A 25,335-nucleotide genomic window follows, 5' to 3' on the forward strand; every position below is an offset into this window, starting at 1 on the left:
TGTTTTACCAAATGAGGCCAGGGAAAGAAATCACACAAGTGACTTGCTCCTGGTTGATGACAGTCATTAGGAATGGCTATAGTCAGAGATAAGATTTCTGCTCTGCTGTGGAAACCTCTGAAGATTTTATCAAAGCAACATACTCTTGAAGTGGCGGTTTCACTTAAAGCCAAAAGGGCCAACTTCTCTGCCCAGCCTTCAGCAGATGCTCCCGGGCTGGGGCAGTAGACAGTGAAGGAGGGTAAGCGTGTGCCAGTACCAAACTGTTGCACAACCTGTTTGCCTGTAATCAAGTAGCTGAGGCCATATTTATCAATTTCACAAAAACCTGTTTTATGGAATATCCTTCATTAATATAGTCAATGAGTAAAACTTCTGCATGAACATATATAAAATTTCAGCATTTCTCAGGTTTTGTCATTAATTCATTTTTTAATTAGCCAACACATGAGCACTTTTAGGATTAGTTTGTCAATTTACTAATTAATCCACTGAATTGACCAAATTTATTAACTACCAAAATCCTATTTAATGATTTAAAAAGATAAAACTCTCTTAGTAAATGGGTAGTTTGTTTTTCATCCTCACCAAAGGATATATTTGTATTGATTTTTTAGAGAGAGGGAATGGGAGAAGGAGAGAGAAACATGGATGTGAGAGAGAACATCAACCAGCCATCCTCCAGCCCCCTACACGCCCCTACTGGGACAACACTCCAACCACCTGAGCCATACAGGCCAGGGCAAGTAGGTGGGTCGTTTTAATAACGTTGCACATTTCTGAACTTAGTTACCAGTTTATATTTTGTCTTAAGAACTTTCACATGCTTTCCCTAATGAAAACAACTTTTTAGCAGAACTATGCTACTAAATACTGTGGCCATTAACCATATGGGGCTACTTAAATTTAAATTAAAATTAAAAATTCAGTCCCTCAGTCATACTAACCACATTTCAACTGCTCAGTAACCATATGTGGCTGGTGACTACTATATTATACAGAACAGATATAAATTTCCATTGTCACAGAACGTTCTATTCGATAGCACTGAACAGAATTTCATTCAACAATTTATAATTCAAAAGGTACAAAAGGGTACATGATAAAAATTTTTCCTCATATTCAAACTCTCAGCCATGTCCTTCCCTTCTCTAGAGCCAACCAATGCTTACACAGAATTTTAAGAAATGTTCTATTTATCTCTGTCCTACCTCCCTGTCCACAGAGACCCGAGGCTGGTAGAAAAACAGCAGAGAACAGAGCTCGGCTGCTGATCCCAAGAACACGGAGACTGTGGGCCACAGAGAAGGAGGGATAAGGAGCAGAGAGAGGGAGAGGAAAACCCAAAGAGAGAGACAAGAACCCGAAGGGCTCAGAACAAGAATCTGAGGGTCCAAACAACCTAGGCACCTGGACTCCCACAGTACTCCGAGGCTCTGACAATCCAACTCGGTCAAACTGCTACAAACCTTATGAATAATTAAAGCATATTTTCAATAAGTCATTATGTTTAATAATTTGAAAGACTAAATACACAGAAAATCAATCCTTCAAGGAACTGGCTTTTTGTGAACAGAGCCCTCATTAAACAAGTATGTTTTATTTTAAGTCTATTTCTTAGATTTCTGTGTCTTATTTTATGGCATTTGGACCCCTCATCACTATAGAAAATGGTGTAAACAGTGGATTAAGTGAAATGAATCTGGCTCTATGAGTCCCCTAACAAATCCTATATCAATAATTTTAATACCACCAGGGTTTTTGTTTGTTATCAAAAAAAAGCTTGTAAGACTCAAAGGAATCTCTATAGTTCAATCCCCCAATTCCTCATTTAAGTACATGGTTTTTAAATACACAGAGAAAATAAATTACTTCACAAGGCTGAAGACAATTTCCATCTAGGTAAATGGGTGACTAGTTTGAGGTTCTACTGCCTTAGGTATGGGGGGAAACTAAGAAGCAGTTCTATATTCTACCTTGGGAGAATGAATCATGTACACTGTCCCTCTCAGTTTTCACTTTCCTAAGTGAAATATAATTCATTTTTCTTTTCTCATAAATTTTGTTTGCCAAATCTTTAAGCATGTCTGACACACTACCCTGAGAACACAGTCCAACTGCCCATTACCTCATTAAATGGCCAAACTGAAATGCTCATATAAAAGATCTATGTACCCCTCATTTTATAAGGAAGATCATTTTAAGTTCTACAGTGCCAGTCTCCCAAATCCCTGAGTCTTCTTAAATCCTGAGTGGTATTACGTTACTAATTTATATTTAGGTTAAAAATCACCATGCAATGCAGAACCTTTGCCTCACTTTGTAAAAGCAATCTTCCTTCATCTTGAATTTGGTATTTCTGTAGTTTATTCTCTCTCACAAACTTATCCTGAATTTGTTGCTTCTAAAGTTCATCCTGTTCATTTCTAAATGCTAAATAAATAAAATGCTTTTAAAGCACTATATTGTATTTTCAACTAAATGATATTCAGAGAATCATAATACAGAGTACCCTCATTTATATAGTAAATTCCCCAAACCATCCATTGCTATGTTTATTACGTGTAAAAGCCCAATGGCAAATATTATAAAGGAAGTGCCAAATTTCACCTGCGTATACATGATTTATCAAGGGACCTATGTCATTTCATTAAGTTTTTAACCTTAAAAATTTTTATTGTAGTTTGGTAAACTATTGCCTATAATGTATGAAAGATTTAATAAGTTCCGACCAAAAAGTAAATTTAAAAATAAATCAAGCACGGTCTTCATTAGAAATGTTAAAGAAAACTAAACAAAAAAATGTTTTTCAAAATACCTCACTCTGCTTTCTTTTCTTAGTGAAAATATATCTAATAAATGTCTCTTGAAGAACTTCTTGTTTAACGAGGAAATGCCAAAGTCGTTTGACTGGAAGTGCAGAGGAATCCCGGGATCTAGTAAAACAATCAACGTATCACTCTTTCAGTATACAGAAAATGTGTTTCATGTCTGCAGATACTTTTTTAAAAAGCCTCCATTACCAATGCCAAAGAGGATACAGCATTAAGCTTAACAAAATATTACAATTTCACTTTTAATTTTTAGTTCTAAAAATCTAGCAATTAATTTTCTAATTACAGATTCTCTGAATAAATAGATTGAGCTGAGAGTCAAATGAATTTCATTCTTTTTAGATTATATGCTAGGTTGGTCCTGTTGGTTAAAAGCATATCAGCAATGAAGATAAAGTCATACATTTCATTTCCAACATCCTCACAACCTAATGAGCCCTGCTCTTCAAACTTACGGACAACACTGAATTATGGCCAGCTGCTTCAAAAGACAAAGCATGCCGTTTATGATAGGAACCCAGATGAACATTTCAATGATCAAAACATCTAGGAAAAACAATGTGTTTACTGTTAAATTACTGACAAAAGGTCAGTAACACCTTGTTTGCACACATAGATTATCTCAAAGAATTTCTGTAAGAGTTCTTAAAATAACAAAAAATAATAATAGAAGTTTTCCCCTGAATATAAAAGTAATGTCTACTGAATTATAGTTATATTGGGGAAAAATAATTTTCTAACAAGATTTCTTATGTTTCCTTGGCATGTATTGCCAGAAACAGGATTGCAGGTTCAAAGTTATGAATGTTTTGAAGGCTACTGGCATATTTTGCCAAACTGTCTTCCAGAATGATTAAACCAAGCAACACTCTCATCAGCATTTAAAAAATGTTCTTACTTGAATGGAGTATTTTCAGGTTCTAGCATTGCTTTATTTCGAAGAATAGCTGGTCCAGCTCCTACTGAAAGGTCAGTTGGATATGTGTTGATATAGTTAGGAGGTGGACCTTCAAATTGATCCATTTTCTCTTGCAAGATGTGCTCCCAATTCTCCAAGTTTTTAATCACAGCAATACCTAATGGTGATGTTACAGGCAACTCTAAAATGTGACCAAACATGTCATTTTATTTTGATTAAAAAATGTTGATCATCCACATATTTATCAAATCTGAATTTATAGCAAAAACTTCTGAAAATACAAAAATCTGAAAATGTTAATCTAATGCCATTTGGATTCTTTTTTTTAAAGATTTTTTTCATAAATTTTTTTTTAGAGAGAGAAAAACTTTGATATGAGAGAGAAACATCAATCAGCTGCCTCCTGCACATACCCTATCAGGGATCAAACCTGAAACCTGGGTATGTGCCCTGACCTGGAATGTGTGTGACCTTTTGGTGGACAGGATGATGCCTAATCCACTGGCCAGGGAACCATTTGGATTCTTAATGCATACAACAAAGCAGAGAGCCAGCTCTCTAAAATGAGCTGAGAAAATGTCTAGCTTCTCCAGTCTGTTTTTTTGCTTTATCTTTCAACCTTCTAGGAAGATAGTAATTCTTGCTATGTATTTAAAATCTCAGACTGGAGCCTAAAATAAACAAGACTCTTAAATCTCCAATGCAATACACACACACACACACATGTGTGTATTATTTTTATATATATATATATATCACCAAATGCTCTTTCATATTGATTTATAAAGAAAAACTTGATGGTAATTAATCATATTTAGTAACATTAATTTTCATATTCCAAACTTACCAGAGAATTCCAATCCAGCAATGGGGAAGAAATTCTTGATATTGTGAAGTATCAGCTTAACCATTGCCAAATGCAGAAGAGCCCAGCTGTTTAAGGGGGACAAAAAATTATTCTTAATTGAAAAATAAAGTCATGAGAGAAGCATAGTAATGCTCCCTGCTGATTGTTTCTCCCAGTATTCCCCTCACCAAAAATAGCTGTTTTTTCCTAGTATCTTACTATTTTATTGATTGATTATTGATTGATTGACTTTAGAGAGAGAGAGAGTGAGATAGGAACATCAAAGAGAGAGAACATTGATTGGCTGCCTCCTGCATGTCCCCCACTGGGGATTGGGTCCACAACCTGGGCATGTGCCATGACCAGGAATCAAACTGGCGACCTCTTGGTGCACAGGTTGATGCTCAACCACTGAGCCACACTGGCCGGGAAGTATCTTACTATTTTATAAAAGCACCTTTACAGTCTTTGAAAATAAAAGATATGCGCCAATATATTACATTTGCAATTATCTGGAAATTACCTGATAAAAGATTTACCACAGTCACATGGAATCTAATAGAACATCAATAAATTATATATTAAGTTCTAATAACAACAGTAAATTACATATTTTCCCGTCACTAAAAATGTCTGTGTTTGCACTCTGTATGTAAGCTATTATTTGAATGTGGATATGAAAGAAATACTGTACTCTTTGGAAATTTACTTCAAAGGTTCAGAATTCCTAACCTGAAAACCTAAGTCAGTTCTTGTATAAGTTTGTGGTAATGTTACTTAAAATTAGTAATATAAGGATTTACTACAAAAGAAAAGGCAGAAAGAAAAGTCTTATTTACCTATAGGAATTTGGATCTTGGTGCTCCTGTATTCGTGTGACTAAAAAAAAATCATCATCATCTTCTTCATCACTGTGAATGCTTTCATCAGAATCATATATAACACCACTATCAGACAGAGGGAGAAATGGCTGCAATAAAAGGTGAAGTTATATTTAAATATATAATTGGGTTATCTTTGTTCTAACTTAACAGTGAAAGATGTATTCCCTCTTGTACACTCACAGCAAGGTGACAACAGTGTTAAGACATATAAAAAGAGAAATATTAATAGAAGGTGATGAGCCCATAAAAGCAAAGTGCTGAAAAGCAAGTGATGTACCCAACATGGTACTAAATGGGACTAGAATGAATCTAGTCCCCATGAGGATTCTGATCCCCAGAGACGTTTCCTCTGCTTTGGAGAACCAGAGATATGTCATGGGGCCACACCACGACCCGATAATGTAACAGGTGAAATGCACAGTCTCTTGACTCCATCTTGTTTGGGCCTGCTGTTCCCATGGCCTTCAGGCTAACAGCTCCCGCTTTAGACAAGCTAATCTTTAGAGAAATTCTGCTTGAGGCTTGACATTTTACAAAAACAACCCCTCCACTTTCCCTTCTCTTGAGATGAAAGAAAGCTGGACTCTGTACCTTAAGAAGGGTTTGAAGATTAGGGCTCCTATCTCCTCAGTTGGCGCTTTCTTGGTCAATAAACCTTTCCCTACTCTAAACTCTGACATTCTGAGTTTTGCCCTTTCAAAGCATGGGAGATTGGATTGGTAACAATAAAACCCCTAAATATCTCCTCCCACTCTAATTCCATGCTGACCAGATGAAGGACACCTGGATGGAGATACAAGTATTCCAGGACCAGCTTGTGGATATGACCTGGAAGATTATCCTATGGGCATTCTCACAAAAAAAAATGTCTTGAGCTGGTCATATGATGAAATATGGTTTGATTGATCCATTAGAGAGGAATATGGACCAAGACAACATAAGAAGATCCTGAGCTAGTATTGAGGGTGGTAAAGACTAAGAAAGAACAAATATTAGATGCAAGGAATACATAAAAGAAATATCAAAAGGATTCAGAAACTCACTGAACATAGGAGAACCAGAAAGAAGTAAACTCACCCTACTCCTAGAGCTTCCCACCACAGAACATGACAATTCTGTCTCAACTCCTTTCTCCGCACACAATTCATCAACAATCAGCAAGAACTCCACATTATATCCAGTATGACCACTTTTCACTCTGATTACCACCCTAAGCTAAACCTCCTTTAACATTTGTATAATTGAGGTGAAATTTACACAAAAGTAGAAAATGATGCTGCTGACTACATGTTAATAAACTGACTTCTAGTTTATACCTAGTCCCACGTGACTTTAATCTGTCTCATCCATATCAAGTATCTAGTCTTCCTCAAATACGTGATCATCCCTGAATGACCATTCAGTTTCTGAACCTAAGAGATTAAATATCTATTCTACTGTGATTCAGTCTAGAAGCTGCCCCATCATTCTTATGTGATGCATGTACAAGAGTTAATAAAACAGACACACTTCAAACCTGTGTTCCTCATGCCCCTTACCTTTGCAACAAAATAATCCCACATACTAAGTTCAGGAGGAATAAATTTTTCTTTATAAGATGGTCTTTCTGCAGGCACTGGTGGTGGGGTAGCATCTTTCACAGGCCTTCCAGGGACCAGCATTCGCATGTTAAATCTCCGTCGGTGTCTATCTATGTCTTCAGAAGGAACAGAAGGTGCTGAATAAAACAAACAAACAAAGTAACATTTATTTTCCATTATGAACTCAATGAGTTAAACTTTCTTTTTTCCCACTTTTGCCATGTTCTAGTTAAAACTAAATTACTTACTTGCATCTAAAGAGTTTAGTGCTTTTAAACTCTTCTAGTTACTCCATCAGTGCTCCAGCCTTCATGGCAGAGATGGGGATAGAGCATAAAAGGATATCTTGCAATGAAACAGCCTTTGTGCTATCTAGACTAAGGATTAAAGCAATTCTAGGTACAACGTACTAAATAAAAGGTATATGCAATAAGTCATAAGGAGTGTAATTGAGTGATTATTTCTAGCTATGTTGTTCAGGAAAGATTCACTGAATATGTAGAATGTAAAGCATGCCCTGAGAGAAGGGCAGAGGCTCAGTGTGAAAAGAGAAAGGACAACAGAAACAAATGACCAAAGGTTTGGGTAAGGAAGGAGTGAACTACTTTTGCCAGACAGGCATCAGGGAAGGCAATAATGACAGTCTAGAGTTAGGCCAGGACCAGCTTGTGGATATGACCTGGAAGATTATCCTATGGGCATTCTCACACAAAAAAAAAAAATGTCTTGAACTGGTCATATGGTGAAATATGGTTTGATTGATCAGTTAGAGAGGAATATGGACCAAGACAACATAAGAAGATCCTGAGCTAGTATTGAGGGTGGTAAAGACTAAGAAAGAGCAAATATTAGATGCAAGGAATACATAAAAGAAATATCAAAAGGATTCAGAAACTCAATGAACATAGGAGAACCAGAAAGAAGTCAACTCACTCAGCTCCTAGAGCTTCCCACCACAGAACATGACAATTCTGTCTCAACTCCTTTCTCCGCACACAATTCATCAACAATCAGCAAGAACTCCACATTATATCCAGTATGACCACTTTTCACTCTGATTACCACCCTAAGCTAAACCTCCTTTAACATTTGTATAATTGAGGTGAAATTTACACAAAAGTAACCATTTAAAAGTGTATAATTCAGTGGTATTTAGTATATTCACATTGTTATGCAACTGCCATCTCTATTTAATTCCAAAGCATTCTCATCACCCCAAATGAAAACTCTATACCCAGTAAGCAGTCACTCTCCATTCCTCCCTCTCTCTTTAGCCCATAGTAACCACTAATCTGCTTTGTCTCTCTGGATTACCTATTCTGGATATTTCATATAAATGGAGTCATACGATATGTGACTTCTGTGTCTAACTTCTTCAACTTAGCATTTTATTTTTGAGGTTCATGCTAGTTGTAGCATGAATTAGTACTTCATTCCTTTTAATGGCTGAGTAACACTCCATTATATGTGCATATCACAGTTTTTTGTTTTTGTTTTTTATCCTCACCCGAGGACATTTTTCGATATTTTGTTCAGGCAGAGTGGAAGGAACAGTGAGAGAGAAACATCGACATGAAAGGGACACATCGAGTGGCCACCACCCGCACGATCCAACCAGGGCCGGGGACAAACTGCAACCGAACCTGGGTTTCTCTGGACCACAGGCCGAGGCTCCAACCGCTGAGCCAAACCGGCCAGGGCTATATCACAGTTTTTTAAACATTCTTTTTTTTTTTAACCTACTGACTTAATGACTGACATCTGGGTTAATGCCAGTTTGGAACTATTATGAATAAAGCGGTATAAAGATTTATTTACAAGATTTTGTATGAATCTGTGATTTCATTTCTTCCATGTAAATAATTAAAAGTGGAATTGTTAGAGCACAGATTAAGTGGGTCACATGATAAACTTATAAAAAATTCAAATTTTTCCAAAGTGGTTGTATATTTTATATTCCCACCAATAATATATGAGAGTTCCAGTAGCTAAGCATCCCCGCCAACACTTGTATTGCCAGACTTTTTTCCAGTTTTACTGAGAACTACTTGACATGCATCACTGTGTAAGTTTAAGGTGTACAGCAGGATGGTCTGTCTGATTTACGTATATTGTGAAATGATAAAATCCATTCATTCTTGATGGTAACCCACTATTATCTTTTAAGTGGACTATAACAACAGCCTCCCTCTCGGGTTCCCTACTTTTATTCTTGTTGCACAGTCTATTCTCCACACAGCAACTAGAGTAGGTCTTTTGAAAACCTAAATCAGATTATGTCATTCCTCTGCTTAAAAACCTCCAGTAGTTGCCTATCTTTCTTTAGATGAACAGCTCAAGTGCATACCATGATCCATGAAAACCTAAATGACCTGGCCCCTAGCTACTTATCTTCCTTGATCTCTGAACACCCCAACCCCTACCCAATGACAGCCTTTCTGGTCTCCTTTGTAGTACCTAGAAAAGGCCAAATTTAGTTCTACCTCATGACCTTTGCATTCACTGCTCCATGGTGTGATCATTGACTTCCCTAAGACTGCTCAAATACTAACTAATCAGAAATGTGTCCTCTGATTACCCCGTTCCCTCATCACTCTCCACTTACTCTGCTCTATTTCTGCCAAATTCTTATCAAACCTGAAATATTATTTACTTGTTAATTTTACCTGCACTAGATGTAAGCTTCATGAAAGTAAGAGATATGTCTGTTTTGCTCACTCCGTATCTCCAGAGTCTAAAACAGTGCCTGGCAGATAGTGGTGTTATGTGAATGTAAACATGAATGCATACTCAGAGATTTTAAGTGTGGATAACTTGATGAATGAATTACCATAAAAAATTCAGGAAGAGAAATAATTTGGGGGGAAAACTTTTAAGTTTAAAGTGGACTACAACTGGGTAGGAAGATAAAGAGTAAGAGTCATCCACATATAATGGGAGTAGAAGCAATGGAAGTTGGTGAGATTTCCTCCCTTACTTTGATTTACACAGCAACCTATTCATTTAAATCCACGTTGGGCAGTAAGGACACGGGTTAGAACCTGTGCCATTTAAACTGTGCCACCGGCCCTGGCTGGTTTTGCTCAGCAGTCAGAGTATCAACAGAGGATGGAAGGGTCTCAGGTTTGATTCTTGGTCAAGGGCAAGTACCTGGGTTGCAGGTTAGATTCCTGGTCCTGGTTAAGGTTGTGCAGGAGGCAACCAATCAATGTATCTCTTTCTCTCCCCCTCCCTCTCTCCTTTCCACTCTCTCTAAAAGTCAGTGGAAAAATATCCTCAAGTAAGGAGTAACAAAAAAAAAAAATAATACTAAATAAGTAAATAAAATAAACTGTGCCACTGATTGCTCATCTGCAATAGGACCATTTCTAAGGATGAATTAAGGTGATTTCTATGTTTCCGCACCAAGATGGAAACGTTTCTTATGGCATTAGTCTACATCTCACCATATCCTACCATCTTAAAAAGTGAGATGAAAAATATATTCTAGTCCATGAGAGAAAAAATAAACCAAAAAAAAAAAAAAAAAAGGAATAAATAACCAGGTGTATGAGTGAAACAGCTGCCTTGTTCAGATAAAGACCATAAACTTTCTCAAAGATAAGGGGACTAAGAAGTGCAAATTGGTAGTTACAGAATAATCATGGGGATGTAAAGTACAGCACAGGGAATATAGTCAATAATAGTGTAATAACAATGTATGGTGCCAGATGGACACTAGATTTATCAAGGTGAACACTTATAAGTTGTATAAATGTCTAATCACCAGGTTGTACACCTGAAACTAAATAATATTGTACATCAACTATAATTGAAAAAAAATTTTTTTAACTTTCTTCCTCTAATTAAAAACTATCCTATTTCCATGGCTTCAGTTTTTTAACATTGTCTCCTCACTTACCTTTACCTTTCCTCTACTTCTTTTTTATCCTCCTTAAATTTGTCTTGGCATAAAAAAATTGTTCAACTAAAATTACTGTATATTTCTTATTCTAATATGAGTTTAGTTACTTACTGTCCTAACAAGAGTGATTACACTTTAACCATCACTGATTTTCAAAATAAAAATTCTTAAAACGTTAAAAAATCTTTTACTTTAACAATGGTATAGTTATTTACATTTACATACATTAATCTTACCTGAAATATTTTCTGATTGTCTTTGAGGTTTCACAACAAGTTTTACACCCCCTCCAAAAACAGCAGCCCACATTCGATTATTTAATGGGTGGGCTGCAAGTCGAAACAATTCATTGGAGGAATTTGTGGCAAGAGCATGTATCAATAAACTTAAGTAAACAGCAATAACAGCTTCACACAACAAAATGTTCAGTTTTGGCTGGTCTTCATCTTGTGCTGAACTCAAGAGATTGATAAGTGAGCTCACACCTGTAAGGGAATATAATATCATAAAAAGTATATCAGCCTAGCATAAAGCTTCACAAGGAAAAAAAATCCCAAATTTACAATTTAACCAAAATGATGTACCTATATTACATTCAATACATTATTTCCAGAATTTGAGAAACAAAATAAATAATGATAGGAATGGCTTATAACCTATAAAACAAGACTCCATTATTCTATACTGGCATGAGAAATGAGAGAATGAATAATTAAAAAGAAGAGAAGGGAAGATCTTCTTGACCATATAGTTTCAGTATAATTTCAACTAACAAGGAGAAGGAATGATAGAACTAGAAAATCACCATCTCTTAACCCCCACAGCAATATCTGATTCAGGCAAAAATCACCACTACATGCTAGATAGAATTCGTGGGTAAAAGTATATTTTTTACATAGTCTCAAACTCTCTTCAAAAGATATTTATTCATTGCAAAGGGAAAAAAAAGTAACTTTACAAAGAAGAATCTGGAAGAAGCTACCTTACCAAGAGATCAAAGGGAGTAACACCAGTAATGGGACCAATCGACATAATGTACTCCTTGATGTTTTGCACTGAGAAGGGCACATATCTCTTTTGTGGTATCCCTGCCCAAAATATATAACCTGAATCTAGTATTAGGAAAACATTACAAAAACCCAAATTGAGGGATATTCTAAAGGATAATTCACTAGAGCTCTTCAAAACTATCAAAGTCATGAGAGACAAAGAAAAAGTGAGGAACTACTCCATATTAGAGGAAACTCAATGAGAAATTACCATAAAAATGTTACATGAACAATTTAGTGGGACAAATGGTGAAATGTGAAAAAAAGCCTATAGATTACAGTATTGTATCAACGTTAAGATGCTGAATTTGATAACTGTGCTATGGTCATGCAAAAGAATGTCTGGTTTTAGGAAAAACATATTTAGATTTAAAAAGGCATCATGTTTGCAACTTACAAATATTTCAGAAAAAATATACTTACAATACATACACAAAGTGAGTGAGGGAGAGAGAGAAGGAATGAATGATAAAGCAGTATGGTATAATGTTAACAATTGGGAAATCCTTTGTGCTATTTTTGCAACTTTTTATAAAATCTAAAATTATTTCAATAAAAAGCTAAAATGAAAACAATAGGCTTCTATAAACTTATGTATACATGGATTTTAAATGACAAACACTTTGAGTTTGTCACTTCTTTCTCCTGTCACTCCTCACAGTGATCAATAACATGTAAACTCTGAGTTATAAAGCAAACAGAGTAAAAATTAAATGACATGGTAGACCAGAAAAGGTTATTAATAGAGTGGGGAAGGTTCGAAATGTGGAGAATGAGAGCTAACCAGAGAAAAAGAAGGACTGGCAGACAGCATGACATGTGTCACAGAATGACCACTCCTGTCCAAATATATAAATGTAGACTTGAGAATAATTGCATTCTCTCTAATATATCTGTGAGAATATCTCTACAACTCTAATTCAGAATTTCCAAGAATGAGGTGGATAATGTGCTCACCCTTCTGAAGGATGTTAAACCTTGCTTCTTAATGCTGGTCAACACAGCTGTTTTTGAAGCCTCAACTTCCTGAGTTTTCAGACATTACAGTACTTAAGTGCTTAACCCATGGCAGAAAACAGCATCAAAAACAAAAACCACCAAATCCACAAAAAGCAACATTCAGGAAACCAGTTGGTATCTTTCTAAAAAAGAACTGCCAAATAGAAGATTTTTTTTTAAAGGAAAAAAAATAACATTTAAATGCTCACCCGGCCACTGAGCAGGGGGAGAATTTGGTGTGGCATGTTCTTCAATGCTTTCTGTCCTTAGTCTTCGCCGATCACTTAAAAGAAGTCCTTGATATGCCATTCCGGTAAACTGATTTCCTTCCGTTTGACTGCTAGAGTAAACGTAAGGGCTCAGTTACTTATCCTAACTGAGGTCATAGGCAATTACACTTTATACATATTTATTTTAGATAATTATAAAAATTTTCTTAAAACTCAATTCACTGCTCTAATAAGAATTTATTTTAGAGAGTTCTTGAAATTCGTTATAACTGTTTATTGATTTTTTTAAAAACAAAATACCAAATTTTACTATGTTGGGCAGATGACATTTAATCTTTTAAAATCTTTTCCAGATGCCACCTAATACTTTTAATATCTTTTCTACAGTCATTCATTTCTATTTTTTAAAAATGTCTGAGGTAAGAAGACTGCTGTAGGTACTAGGATATATTAGAAAGTTTCGCCCTGGCCGGTTTGGCTCAGCGGTTAGAGCGTCAGCCTGCGGTCCAGAGAGACCCGGGTTCAGTTCCCGCTAAGGGCGCGTACCTCAGTTGCAGTTTGTCCCCGGCCCTGGTTGGTTGTGCGGGTGGCAGCCACTCGATGTGTTCCTTTCACGTCGATGTCTCTCTCTCTCTCTCTCTCTCTGTTCCTCTCTCTCCCTCCCACTCTACCTGAACAAAAAAATAAAAATAAAAAATAAAAAATAAAATATGAACTAAAATCTGGAGGATCATATTTTAGAAATACCTGATTCTAAAGTCAAAATGTGCCTAAATATTTATTTCCCTCATCTTTGTAGAGTTAAAGAAAATATAAAAGTAAAATGCCCTGGCCAGTCTGGCTCAGTGGTCAGAGCGTCAGCCTCCAGACCAGAGTCTCAGGTTTCATTCTGGTCAAGGGCAAGTACCTCAGTTGTGATTCAGTCCCCAGCCCTGGTCGGGGTCGTGTGGGAGGCAACCAATTGATGTGTCTCTCTCACACTGATGTTTCTCTCTCTCTCCCTCCCTCCCTCACTATATCTGAAGATTAAAAAACAAAAAAAAAGTAAAGCTGACACCCTTGAGAGTTAATCATAGCCTCAGGACTAGAACATACACATTTTTAAAAATTTGAATTCACATTTAGCATCATTTTAACCAGGGTTCATAACAAACAAGTTGTCTTTGAGTATTAAAATGATCACAGTCAACTAAATAAACATTTTTTTCTTATTTACATTTCCAAGTCTGTGGACTACTTAGAAATGGCCTTCTAAGGCTAAAATCCGTATACAGGCCCTTTTGAGAGAGTAATTCCTTACGCAATATCAAATCTTTCCACAAAAGGCTGCTGAATTTACAAGAAAAAAATCTAAACATACGTTTAATATATACTTAATGTAATTTTATGTATATTACAAACTTTTCATTTAGTAATATAATTCATTTAAATTTGGGTCTTTTCAAGTGATTCAATTTCTTAGTACTTACACAGCCCTCATCTTTAAAATGCAAAGTATACACTGATGAAGGAATTGGACATTAAAGAAATTCAAACCATTACCTTCAAAGACTTTTATATTATATGTAAATGAGTAAATAAAATTGATTTTAATAATTCAATGTTAGGAATGTACCTTTTCATTTTTCAAAAGTACTTCCTCTTTTAAGTTAAAACCAATTACATACATAGACATTAATCTAATGCTAAAAGTGGTATTTCCTAAGGAAAAAAATAGAAAACTTAATTTTATAAATTATTTTTGATAGTGAACATTTCTCTTCTTGAAAACAAAAAGATGGCGATAGTGATAATTCCTATTTACTGTTTGTCATTTTCTATGTCTCTTTTGTTACTAAATGACAGCTAAACTAAACAAATAATTACTTGTTTTTTCATTATCTCTCATCTATTAAAGTAAACATAGTAGTCATAATTGAGTATTTTTCAATCCCTAGGAAAATAGAACCTTAATATAATTCTGGAACAGTTTAATATTTTTGCTGTATTAATACTATTTCAGTGAATTTTTTTTTTGTTACCTGTAGCTATGACTGTCACATAATGCTTGGTAAATTGATGCAGAAAGTGATGCTGCTAATGAATGAAGTGTGTGCACCTAAAACCAAAACAGCCACAATTACATTTTGTACTAACATTTCTACACAATAGCAATAACTTAAAAATCAGAAAATACCCAGGAAATTAGGAATATCATAAAACTAGATTCTCCAATATGAGACGGCTAAATGTACTTTAAAACTTCTAAAATAAGACTCATCCAACTTCACATGCATGCCCACAACAAAGCTAATTAATTCAGCTTGCTAACAATTAGTTTAAAATGTAATATGCCAAAAAAATCAAAACCAAAACAGTAGACTTTCCAGAGCTTTTCTTTAAACTTGCCTTATGAAATTCCCCTTGATGAAAATAAAGATTTCATCTTATCAATAAGAAAGAATTAAATGTATCGATCACTCTGTGAAAGGGCTGATTTTCCAGAAGCAAATAATGTACTAAGTACTTATGACCAGTGCATAGTCTTAAATTTTTAATTTAGAAAGTTTAGAAATTATCAACAGCCCTGGCTGGTTTGGCTCAGTAGTTGCAGCAGCAGCCCATGGACCAGGGAGGCCTGGGTTAGGTTCCCACTAAGGGCATGTACCTCGGTTGCAGTTTGTTCCCCGCCCTGGCTGGGGTTGTGTGGGTGGCAACCACTGGATGTGTCTCTCACAAGTCGATGTTTCTCTCTCTCTCTCTCCCTCCCTCCTCTCTCTCTCAAGATAAATGCAAAAAAATGTCCTCAGGTGAGAATTAAAAAAAAAAAAAAAAAATTATCAACATACTGTGAAAACCACATCCTAAAATGCCATGTTGACTCAACATCTTCAGACTCATAAAATCTTAAAATTTGAAGGGACTTCAGAAAAAGCTTCATACTCTTTGAAAGCCTTATCCAAATTTCTAGGAATTTGAAATGTTTAATTAGAATGTATATGCATTTAATGCATCTCTGTATGTCTGTATTAACCTAAGAAATCATTTAAGTAATATCTGATAAAATACTGAAATAGATTAATTTATGCTATGGATTGGAAGTCTCTAATAGGTTGATGTGACCAGTAAAACCGTGGGTCCTTTGGAAGAATGTACAACCAGATCAAACACTCCTTTCAAACAAAAGAAATAAAAAATAAAAATGTTGGGGACCTGAAATGACGCCAGCCACTGGACCTGGAAAAAGCACAGCGAAATACACTTAGGCTGGCAGAGTGGAAATCTGGTAACTCTCCAGATCTGGCCAAGCTCCCTAGGGTTTCTTAGAATCTATCCATTTTTAAGTTTTTCAAAACAAGGGATAGATTTAATTTTGCGTAATAACTCTGCCAAAACTCTGCCCTTAATTATTGCACAGCAAACACAATCATCAGAGAAATGGTGACAAGAATATTTTCTCTGGAACTACTTCTGATCAGTTATGGTTCTCTCAAAGATTCCCCTTTTAACTTGTATTTTTACAATATGTTGGCATGAAGGCAAATAAGTCTTAAATTTCTAATTAATTGTTCATTTAAGGGGCATGAAAGATCTAAAGGAATATTAAGTGGCAAGAATACTATACAGAGAATTCATTTTATTAACAAAAGAATATTTGCCTGTCTTAAAGGAAGACAACTTCTCCAGAAGTAAGAATACTTTATTTTAAATTATATTCACTGGGCCCAGCCAGTGTGGCTCAGTAGATTGAGTGTTGGTCCATGGACTAAGAGGTCCCAGTTTGATTCCTGGTCAGGGCACGTGCTCGGGTTGTGGGCTCAATCCCCAGTTAGGGGCATGTAGGAGGCCAATCAATGTTTCTATTTCTCTCCCATTCTCCCTTCCTATCAAAAAAAAAAAAATCAATAAAAATATATTTTTTAAAAAGAAACCTATACAGTTTAAAAAATAAATAAAAAAATTATATTCACAGGACCAATAGTCTTGAAATGATCAGGAGTGGTGAGTTGGTAGCACATTAAGGGCACTTTAAAATATTTCCTCTAAGTTCAAATTGAAAGACAAGTATAACATATTTACCTTCTCAGTGTGTGCAATATCAAATGATCATAAAATTTACATTACCTTCACATCTCCAATACTGGGATGAGGTGGTGTTTTCATCTGAGCAATAGTATAAAGTATATCATGGATATGATTATTTAAGTACAATACAGGATTGGCTATGACTGTTTTTGTTGATGCGATACTTGCTGAAAGCAGAGGTAGGGTGGTAGGTAATGGCAATGGAGACTGGAGCTGCTTCACCGTAGTTTCCTGTGGGTAATGGATTATTTTTTTCAAAGTAGTTACAATGAAGGAGAAAAAAGCAATTAATAGTTATCTGACAAAAATACTTACGGTTACTATTTGAATATAAGAAGAATAATCATGTACTTATTCCCCCAGTCTACAAAAATTTATTGAGCACCAGTATGTACCAGGTACTATGCTAGATACAGGAGATAAAGATGAGCATTACATGATGTGCTCTCAATCTTTTAAACCTCCTCCTAATTTCCAAAACTTCAGTCTAAAAAGACCCATGTAGATAATAAATATCTGCCTCCTATAAATAGAGTTGAACATATTTAGATTAACTAGTAAAAGGAACTTTATAGCTATAACTAGAAGAGCTATTAAAATTAAGATAACCAAGACTGAAAACAGAATTGAAGTTCATACCTGCTGTGATTCTTGTAGCAAAAATTTGAGTTCCATCCTTACTGAGGCCAGACCACCACCTTGGGCCCCATGAAGGCTACAGTAACTAAGAAACACTCTCAGGAGATCTTGGTTTTTCTGCAACCACAACTTTCGTCTTTCCGCATGCTCTCGTTTAGCCTGCAATCTTCGCCTTTCCATTTGGTGGCGCTCATAGGAATCAATATCTGGTTTATCTGCCATTTCTTTCTGATCCAGATCACTTTCTACTTTAGAATATGTTCTACTGGCATATTCTTTAATAACTGTTTCATGATTACATATCTCATGCAAGGCAGCAATTTCCTTTTCAAGCCAGTTATAGAGTTGAAATCTGAGTTTTCCTCCATCTACTTCATAACCTGTAGCCAGTGTTCTCAGTTCAGTCATAAGGATCTTTAAACAAGCTCTGAATTTTAGTTGTTCAGCGATCACGTCAACTTCAGTATCACCGTCAAGATTCTCTTCCTGAGGAGTCAATAACATATTAGGGTCTGACGCTTTCTGATCTTCTTGTCTATCTTTTCCCCTGACATCTGTACTTTTCATTACTAAACCAATTGCATCTTCTTCCTCTTCTTCTAAGGCACTATCATGATCTTCACCCCAATCAAGTTTAAGAGGGTCCTCATCAACTTTTACCATTGGCTGACTCCAGTCAAACTGAGATGAAGTTACAGTTGACCAATCAGTGCCAGAACTGCTATTGCCATCACTCAGGGTTTTTGATTCTGAAGGTACATCACTCATTTTTTTAGAAATAAAGTCAGGATGATCTTTTTTTGCAGGTAGAGCAGATATTTTGGTAACTTTGGGAATTTTGGAGAGTACCTCCAAGGCTAAAACAGGACATCCAACTTTAAAATGGGCATTTGCAGTGGTAAAAAATAATTTTCTTTCTATGAGGTTAATTTTATCAACAAAGTTTTTCTCAGTTTTGAGACCTAAAGTTGCCAAAGTTCCTTCAGGGGAGGCGAGGTTTCTTCGAATAAGCAAAGGATGAGTTCGCAGGTAGTTGTAGAAACTAAAGACCACTGGGTTACAAGATTTGATGATAACTATAGAAATCAAGCAGATACAATCACAAGGTACTATATTAATTTGTATTTATATTAAAAAATAAAATGTCAGCATTTCCTCAAAATAAAGGATACTTAAATATTAACCTGGGATAAGGTGAACTATGGTACATCTACATAATCAGTAAAACTGCACAGTTGAAACAAAAAGAATTTCCCTATGTGTTGCTATGGACCGATGTCCAGGATATACTATGTAAAAGAAGGTACAAAAAACGATATAATGTAAACTACCTTTTATCTGAGAAAGTGGAGAGGCGATACAAACATAAATGCATATGAGCACTTATATTTTTTAAACGGAATAAAAATGTACGCAAGAAAATTTTTAATTGGTTCCCTAAAAAGGGAGGGAAGAACAGGGTAGAGAGGTCAGGAAAGAAGATAGATTTCTCTGAAAATACCTTGGTTTTATATATTTTATTTTAAAACCATGTCAGTATTTTATATAACTTTAAAAGAAAATCAATTTTTTTAAAATTTCACAAAAAAAATTTTTTTAAATGATTTTGTGTATCAAGTTGGTAGCATGAACCACACTGAGAACTCTAAGGTGACTTTAAAACAAGTAACTTAAAAAAGCTTTTAAAAAAAAGACAAGTAACTTAACTATACATCCTTAGTGGAATATATCATAAAAACAAAAACAACCACACACACAAAAAAAGCTTGAACTATTTTCAGTAATGTTATTATGAAAAATATTTACATCACCATTCTGAAACTATAATATGCACATTAAGTAGCAGATAATTATGTTAATGCCATGAGAATCCAAGCTTTTCATTATAATACACAACTTTTAAATCATTCAAGGAGAAAGAACATAATAATCTACATTTCAATTTGAATTTCATTGTGAACTCATTAATTCTCAGGGGAACAAATTCCTAGCTCCATTCATTAAAATAGCCTAGAAATGATGACCAAACCAACAGCAATAGGAATGCCTGTGCCCAGACTGTGGTCTGTAAACCAGGACTCTTTGGAGCAATGGCCATTTCCAGGTCTACAGCAGGAAATGTACAAAATGAGCCTGAAACATCTTGCCAACCCAGAAAGGAAAGAAACTATCAAAGAATAATGTCAGGAGGATTAAAAAACTTGAAAAGGCTTGCATTGGTTATCGATGTATCTAAATATCAAACTGCAATGGATTAAAACACAAATCTATCTAAATCTGTGAGTTCAAAATGACCTTTAAAAATATTAAATCTAGTTGGTCAGCTTTGTAGAATGCTAGGGAACCAAGCTATTATTTTGAAAACTGATAAAAAGAATCAAACATGCTCTGGCCAGTTTGGCTCAGTTGTTAGAGCATTGGCCTGTGGACCAAAGGGAAACGGGTTCGAGTCCCAGACAAGGGCACATAGTTGGGTTGCAGATTCACCCCAGGATTAACAGCAACAACAAACAAACAAAATTTAAAAAAAGAATCAAACAAGAGCATTGGCCTGTGGACCAAAGGGAAACGGGTTCGAGTCCCAGACAAGGGCACATAGTTGGGTTGCAGATTCATCCCGGGATTAACAGCAACAACAAACAAACAAAATTTAAAAAAAGAATCAAACATTTATGTTTCCCATCACTATACATACTACCGAACTTCGGCATAATCAGTTGCTAAAGGAGGACTGTACTCTAGAGACGTATTCCAGCTCATAAAGGAAGGATAAAATGACCTAATCAGATCATCATTTTATAACCACTAATGAAATAAAAAATGTAGGGCCCTGGTTGGGTGACTCAATTGGTTAGAGCATTGTCCATATACACCAAGGTTGCAGGTTCGATCCCCAGTCAGAGCACAAATAAAAAGCAACCAATGAATACAAAACTAAGAATAAACCAATTGTCTCTCTCTCTCTCTCTCTCTCTCTCTTCCCCTTTCTCTCTAAAATACACCCAATAAATATATATATTTTTAATCTAGGTAGTGATCATTGCTGTTAATACCACAAAAAAAAAAAAAAAAAAAAAAAAAAAGCCGACATTACAAGTCCCCTGATGGACACCACCTATGAAGTATTTCTGCCAAAAAAAACTGATAAAACCCTTTAGAATCTTAACTATCAATTTCTAGGAGATATAACAAAGGAAAAGGAACTATGTTAAATGATACAAGAAGGACACAATCAGCAAAATCCAAAATACAAGAAAATACAGGATTAACCACCCAACTTCTTAAACAAATAAACTGCAAGGGGAAAAAAAGAAAGGAGGAAAAACTATAGATTAAAGTAAACATAAACAATCACAATATATTGGACCCTTGATTCAAACAAATCAACTGTATAACATTTAATGAGATAACCAGAGAATATTTGATTATTACTAATAGAATTTCTTTACAATGGTATATGTTATGGTTTTTAAGGGTACTTATTTTTTCGAGATGCATGTTGAAATATTACAGAACACAAGGTAAATTGGGATCTGTGTTGAGAATGGGAAGGGCAGGGAGGATGGAGGATATATGACACAATGTTGTTTTATTAGTTGGTAACTTTTGAAGCTGGGTGATAAAGTCAAGATTTTCTTTACATTATTCACTCTTTTATATATATTTGAAATTTTCCACAATAAGTTTTTTTGTTTTGTTTTGTTTTGTTTTATCCTCACCCAAGGACATTTTTCCATTTTTTGTTCAGGTAGAGTGGGAGGGAGAGAGAGGAACAGAGAGAGAGAGAGAAACATCGATGTGAAAGGAACACATCGAGTGGCTGCCACCCGCACAACCAACCAGGGCCGGGGACAAACTGCAACCAGGGTATGTGCCCTTAGTGGGAACCGAACCCGGGTCTCTCAGGACCGCAGGCCAACGCTCTAACCGCTGAGCCAAACCAGCCAGGGCCACAATAAGTTTTTTAAAATTAACCTGAAAAACATTAAGAAATAAGTTGAACCTTCCTTCTATAAAAATTACCTGGGTAACACAGATATTTATTTGTCTTCTAAAGCTTTTTATTTTATTTTATTTCCTTTAAATATTATTAAAATATTATATTTCTTCTTTGTAAAGAAGAAAGTAAAAATTAGGCCCTAATCTCTTCCACATAAACTCTTTTAGCATTTAAAAATAAGTAATAAAAATATAAGGCTAGAAAATTAGAACTACACAAAGTACAAAATAAAAAGTAAGAGCTTAAATCTCTCTACTCCTATTCCCAAAAGGTAACCAGAGACCAGTAGTTCATTTCTTATTATTTGTTCCAGGAAACAACAATAAAAGGAGAGTGGGATCAGACATTGTATCAGTGTGTGTGTGTGTGTGTGTGTGTGTGTGTGTGTGTGTGTGAGAGAGAGAGAGAGAGAGAGAGACAAGTGTGTAAAATGCAACAAGAGCCCTGGCCAGTTTGGCTCAGTGGTTAGAGTGTGAGCCTGTGGACCAAAGAGTTGCAGGTTCGATTCAGTAAAGGGCACATACCCCGGCTGCAGTTTGGTCCCTGGCCCTGGTCGGGGTCCTGTGGGAGGCAACCAATCAATGTGTCTCTCTCACATCGATATTTTCTCTCCCTCCCTCCCTCCCACACTATCTGATGATAAATGGAAAAATATCCTTGGGTAAGGATTAAAAAAATAAAAACAAAATATATAAAATGCAACAAGTTCACACTGTTCTGCATCTTGCTTTTTTTCCACTTAATAATACAATACATGTTAACACATCAATTTACCTTTTTTTTTTTGGTTAATCCTCACCTGAGGATATTTTCCCATTGATTTTTAGATAGAGTGGAAGGGAGGGAGGGAGGGAGGGAGGGAGTGATAGGGAGAAACATCGATGTGAGAGAGACACATTGATTGGTTGCCTCCTGCATGACTGCGACCAGGGTCAAAGATTAAACCTGCAACTCAGGTATGTGTCCTTGACCAGGAATCAAACCCAAGACTCTTTGGTCTTTCGGTCAATGCTCTAACTACTGAGCCAAACTGGCCAAGGCTCAATTTACCTCATTTAAAATAATGTTTATTTATTGATTTTAGAGAAGAGAGGAAGGAAGGGAGAACGAGAGACAGACAGACAGAAACATCAATTTGCTGTTCCACTTACTGATACATTTATTGGTTGATTCTTGTATGTGCACTGACCAGGGATTGAATTCAAAACCTTGGAATATTGGGACAATGCTCTAACCAACTGAGCTACCCAGCCAGGGCCAATTTACCTCATTTTTAATGGTACTGTTTCAGTACTACAAATATATTATAATTTATTTAACTATTCTATTGATGAATACTTAGAGGGTTCCACTTATTTAAAATTACTGCAAACAATCTGATAAATACCCTCTAGATGCTTAAAGAATCTAAATTATTTGGGATAAATAAGAGTAAAGAAAGTTTAGCATATAAGAATAAAGTTTTTCCAGGCCTAAGCACTAAACCAGTATGTGTAACAGCCAAAATCTCTTCTATAAAACAAACATAAAACTGGCTGTGTAATTAAATGGAAAGAGCTGTATAATACTTCAGTTCAATAAACATGAAATTAGAATAGCATGGTAATTCTATTTTATAAACCTTAATGTGTGAGAGTGAAAATGTGTGTCAAGTCTTCTTAGTAAAGCTCATACTTTGATAACCAAATAATAGATTAAATTACAAACAGCAAATGACTAATTCTTTAGCCACATAAGTAATTTTGATAATTTCTCAAAGTTGGAAAGTAAATCTAGTAATGACTTTTTGTTTGTTGGTTTGTTTGTTTTGCTCTAAGCGAATATTAGCTCAGAAACTATCTTCTTTTACAAAGAAAAAGAGAAACTTACAAATGATCCTACCTTGATGATGATCATCCTCCTTGGGTGTTTGTTCCAATAACGTGTCCAAGGCTCGGGTGTAATCTTTCATTACCCAATAGGCAAGACTACGCAAGAAAGGATCAGGATGTAATCTTTTGCAATCAAATTCTGAGCCATCCTTTTGGCAACCCAAAACCTTCTGATTTAGGATGGATATATAAGTGGATGAAGTCTCAAATTCAGATTCATATAAACGGGCAATAACCATGGCCAGCTGAATATCTTCCATTTTTTCAAGACACACCTGTAAATTTTGATATTAAGAAATATTTATTTAATAATTATTTAGAGATATAAAATGTCCCATTAATATCCTGAAATTATCTACCATTTATATTTCACAGTAGAAGGAGGGGGTCCAGAGGTTGAGGGTAGAAATGACTGCCTGATAGGAGATTAAAGAATAGCAAAAAGAGTAAGAAATCTGAATTTAGTAGCTTACAGCCTAGAAAAACCATTGGTAAAATAAGCATAAAAAAAAGTATATCAACATCATCTCAGACTTGGGTCAATTTAAATTAGTAACATTCATTTTTAAATTATATGCCAATTATGACATTTGAATGTATATACATCAGTTCCTTTCAATTTCCAAGTGTTTTTCCATATAAACAAAATTATTACTATTTTAAAAGAACCTTCTATTTATATAGTAAATAATGCATGAAACGAAGCCACATATTCTATTTTACTCTCTCTGACTTTATATTCCAATGTAACTATACATCTTGAGATTTTTAGGTCATCCAGGTAATATGAGTATCTCTAAGTCAATCGATATGTCTCTTCTTTGCCTGAGTATCTTCTTGGCTAAACTTCCCACTTTAAAATTATAAACATTTGTTATTTTTTAAAAATCATACACTTGAGATCATTCTGAAAATATGACTGATTCTAAATGTGAAGTATTTGCACTTTGTTAGATAGTTCCTATTTGTTCTATCATGTATTATTGCCAGTCCTATTTTTCCTTCACCCCTTTGGATTATTCATAATGACAGTAGGTACTCTAAGAGGAAGATATCATAAATAAACAAATATTTATAATTACTCTCTTAACCAGTGACCAGGATTCTATATTAAAAAAATGCAAAGTTTTACCTGTTTATATTTATTTTCTAATATCTAGAACTACATTACAAAAATGTACAAACTGCAATTTCAGTTCCATATCTATAAATTACATTTAGAAGAAAAAGAACTTACACATATCTGCATTTCTACACCAGATAACGAGGTTGTAACCTATATATACTTTAAATAGTTCAGAATCACAAGATAGCTGGGAAGAAGATTTTCATAAACCATTTTTTTCCAGTGTTTCATACATATACTTGAAATGCATATGCCTATCTTAAAATGAAATATTCCCTATATAAAAATTTTCATTCACGTTTCTCACTTGAATTTATTTATAATTTCATTTTTCACAGTACCACTATTTAAGTTCAGTAACTTCTGTAGTTATTCTCTGTCCTTACAA

General features: G+C 35.1%; 1 protein-coding gene across 2 annotated transcripts in view; it reads right to left on the bottom strand.

The window, feature by feature from the left end:
• DMXL2 (Dmx like 2) overlaps positions 1–25,335 on the bottom strand; it is a 146,714-nt gene that overhangs the window by 11,174 nt on the left and 110,205 nt on the right. For both annotated transcript variants that reach the window (XM_036244322.1, XM_036244332.1), the window contains exons 23-33: positions 23,832–24,096; positions 17,951–19,026; positions 17,351–17,542; positions 15,268–15,344; positions 13,226–13,356; positions 11,205–11,453; positions 7,023–7,201; positions 5,440–5,570; positions 4,601–4,686; positions 3,733–3,934; positions 2,819–2,936 (exon numbers count right to left, since the gene is read on the bottom strand). In XM_036244322.1, the coding sequence (XP_036100215.1) occupies positions 2,819–2,936; positions 3,733–3,934; positions 4,601–4,686; positions 5,440–5,570; positions 7,023–7,201; positions 11,205–11,453; positions 13,226–13,356; positions 15,268–15,344; positions 17,351–17,542; positions 17,951–19,026; positions 23,832–24,096 (2,706 nt within the window). The remainder of the gene's footprint in view (positions 1–2,818; positions 2,937–3,732; positions 3,935–4,600; positions 4,687–5,439; positions 5,571–7,022; positions 7,202–11,204; positions 11,454–13,225; positions 13,357–15,267; positions 15,345–17,350; positions 17,543–17,950; positions 19,027–23,831; positions 24,097–25,335) is intronic.

This window comes from Molossus molossus, unplaced genomic scaffold (assembly GCF_014108415.1).
Source record: "Molossus molossus isolate mMolMol1 unplaced genomic scaffold, mMolMol1.p scaffold_m16_p_1, whole genome shotgun sequence".
Lineage (NCBI taxonomy): Eukaryota > Metazoa > Chordata > Mammalia > Chiroptera > Molossidae > Molossus > Molossus molossus.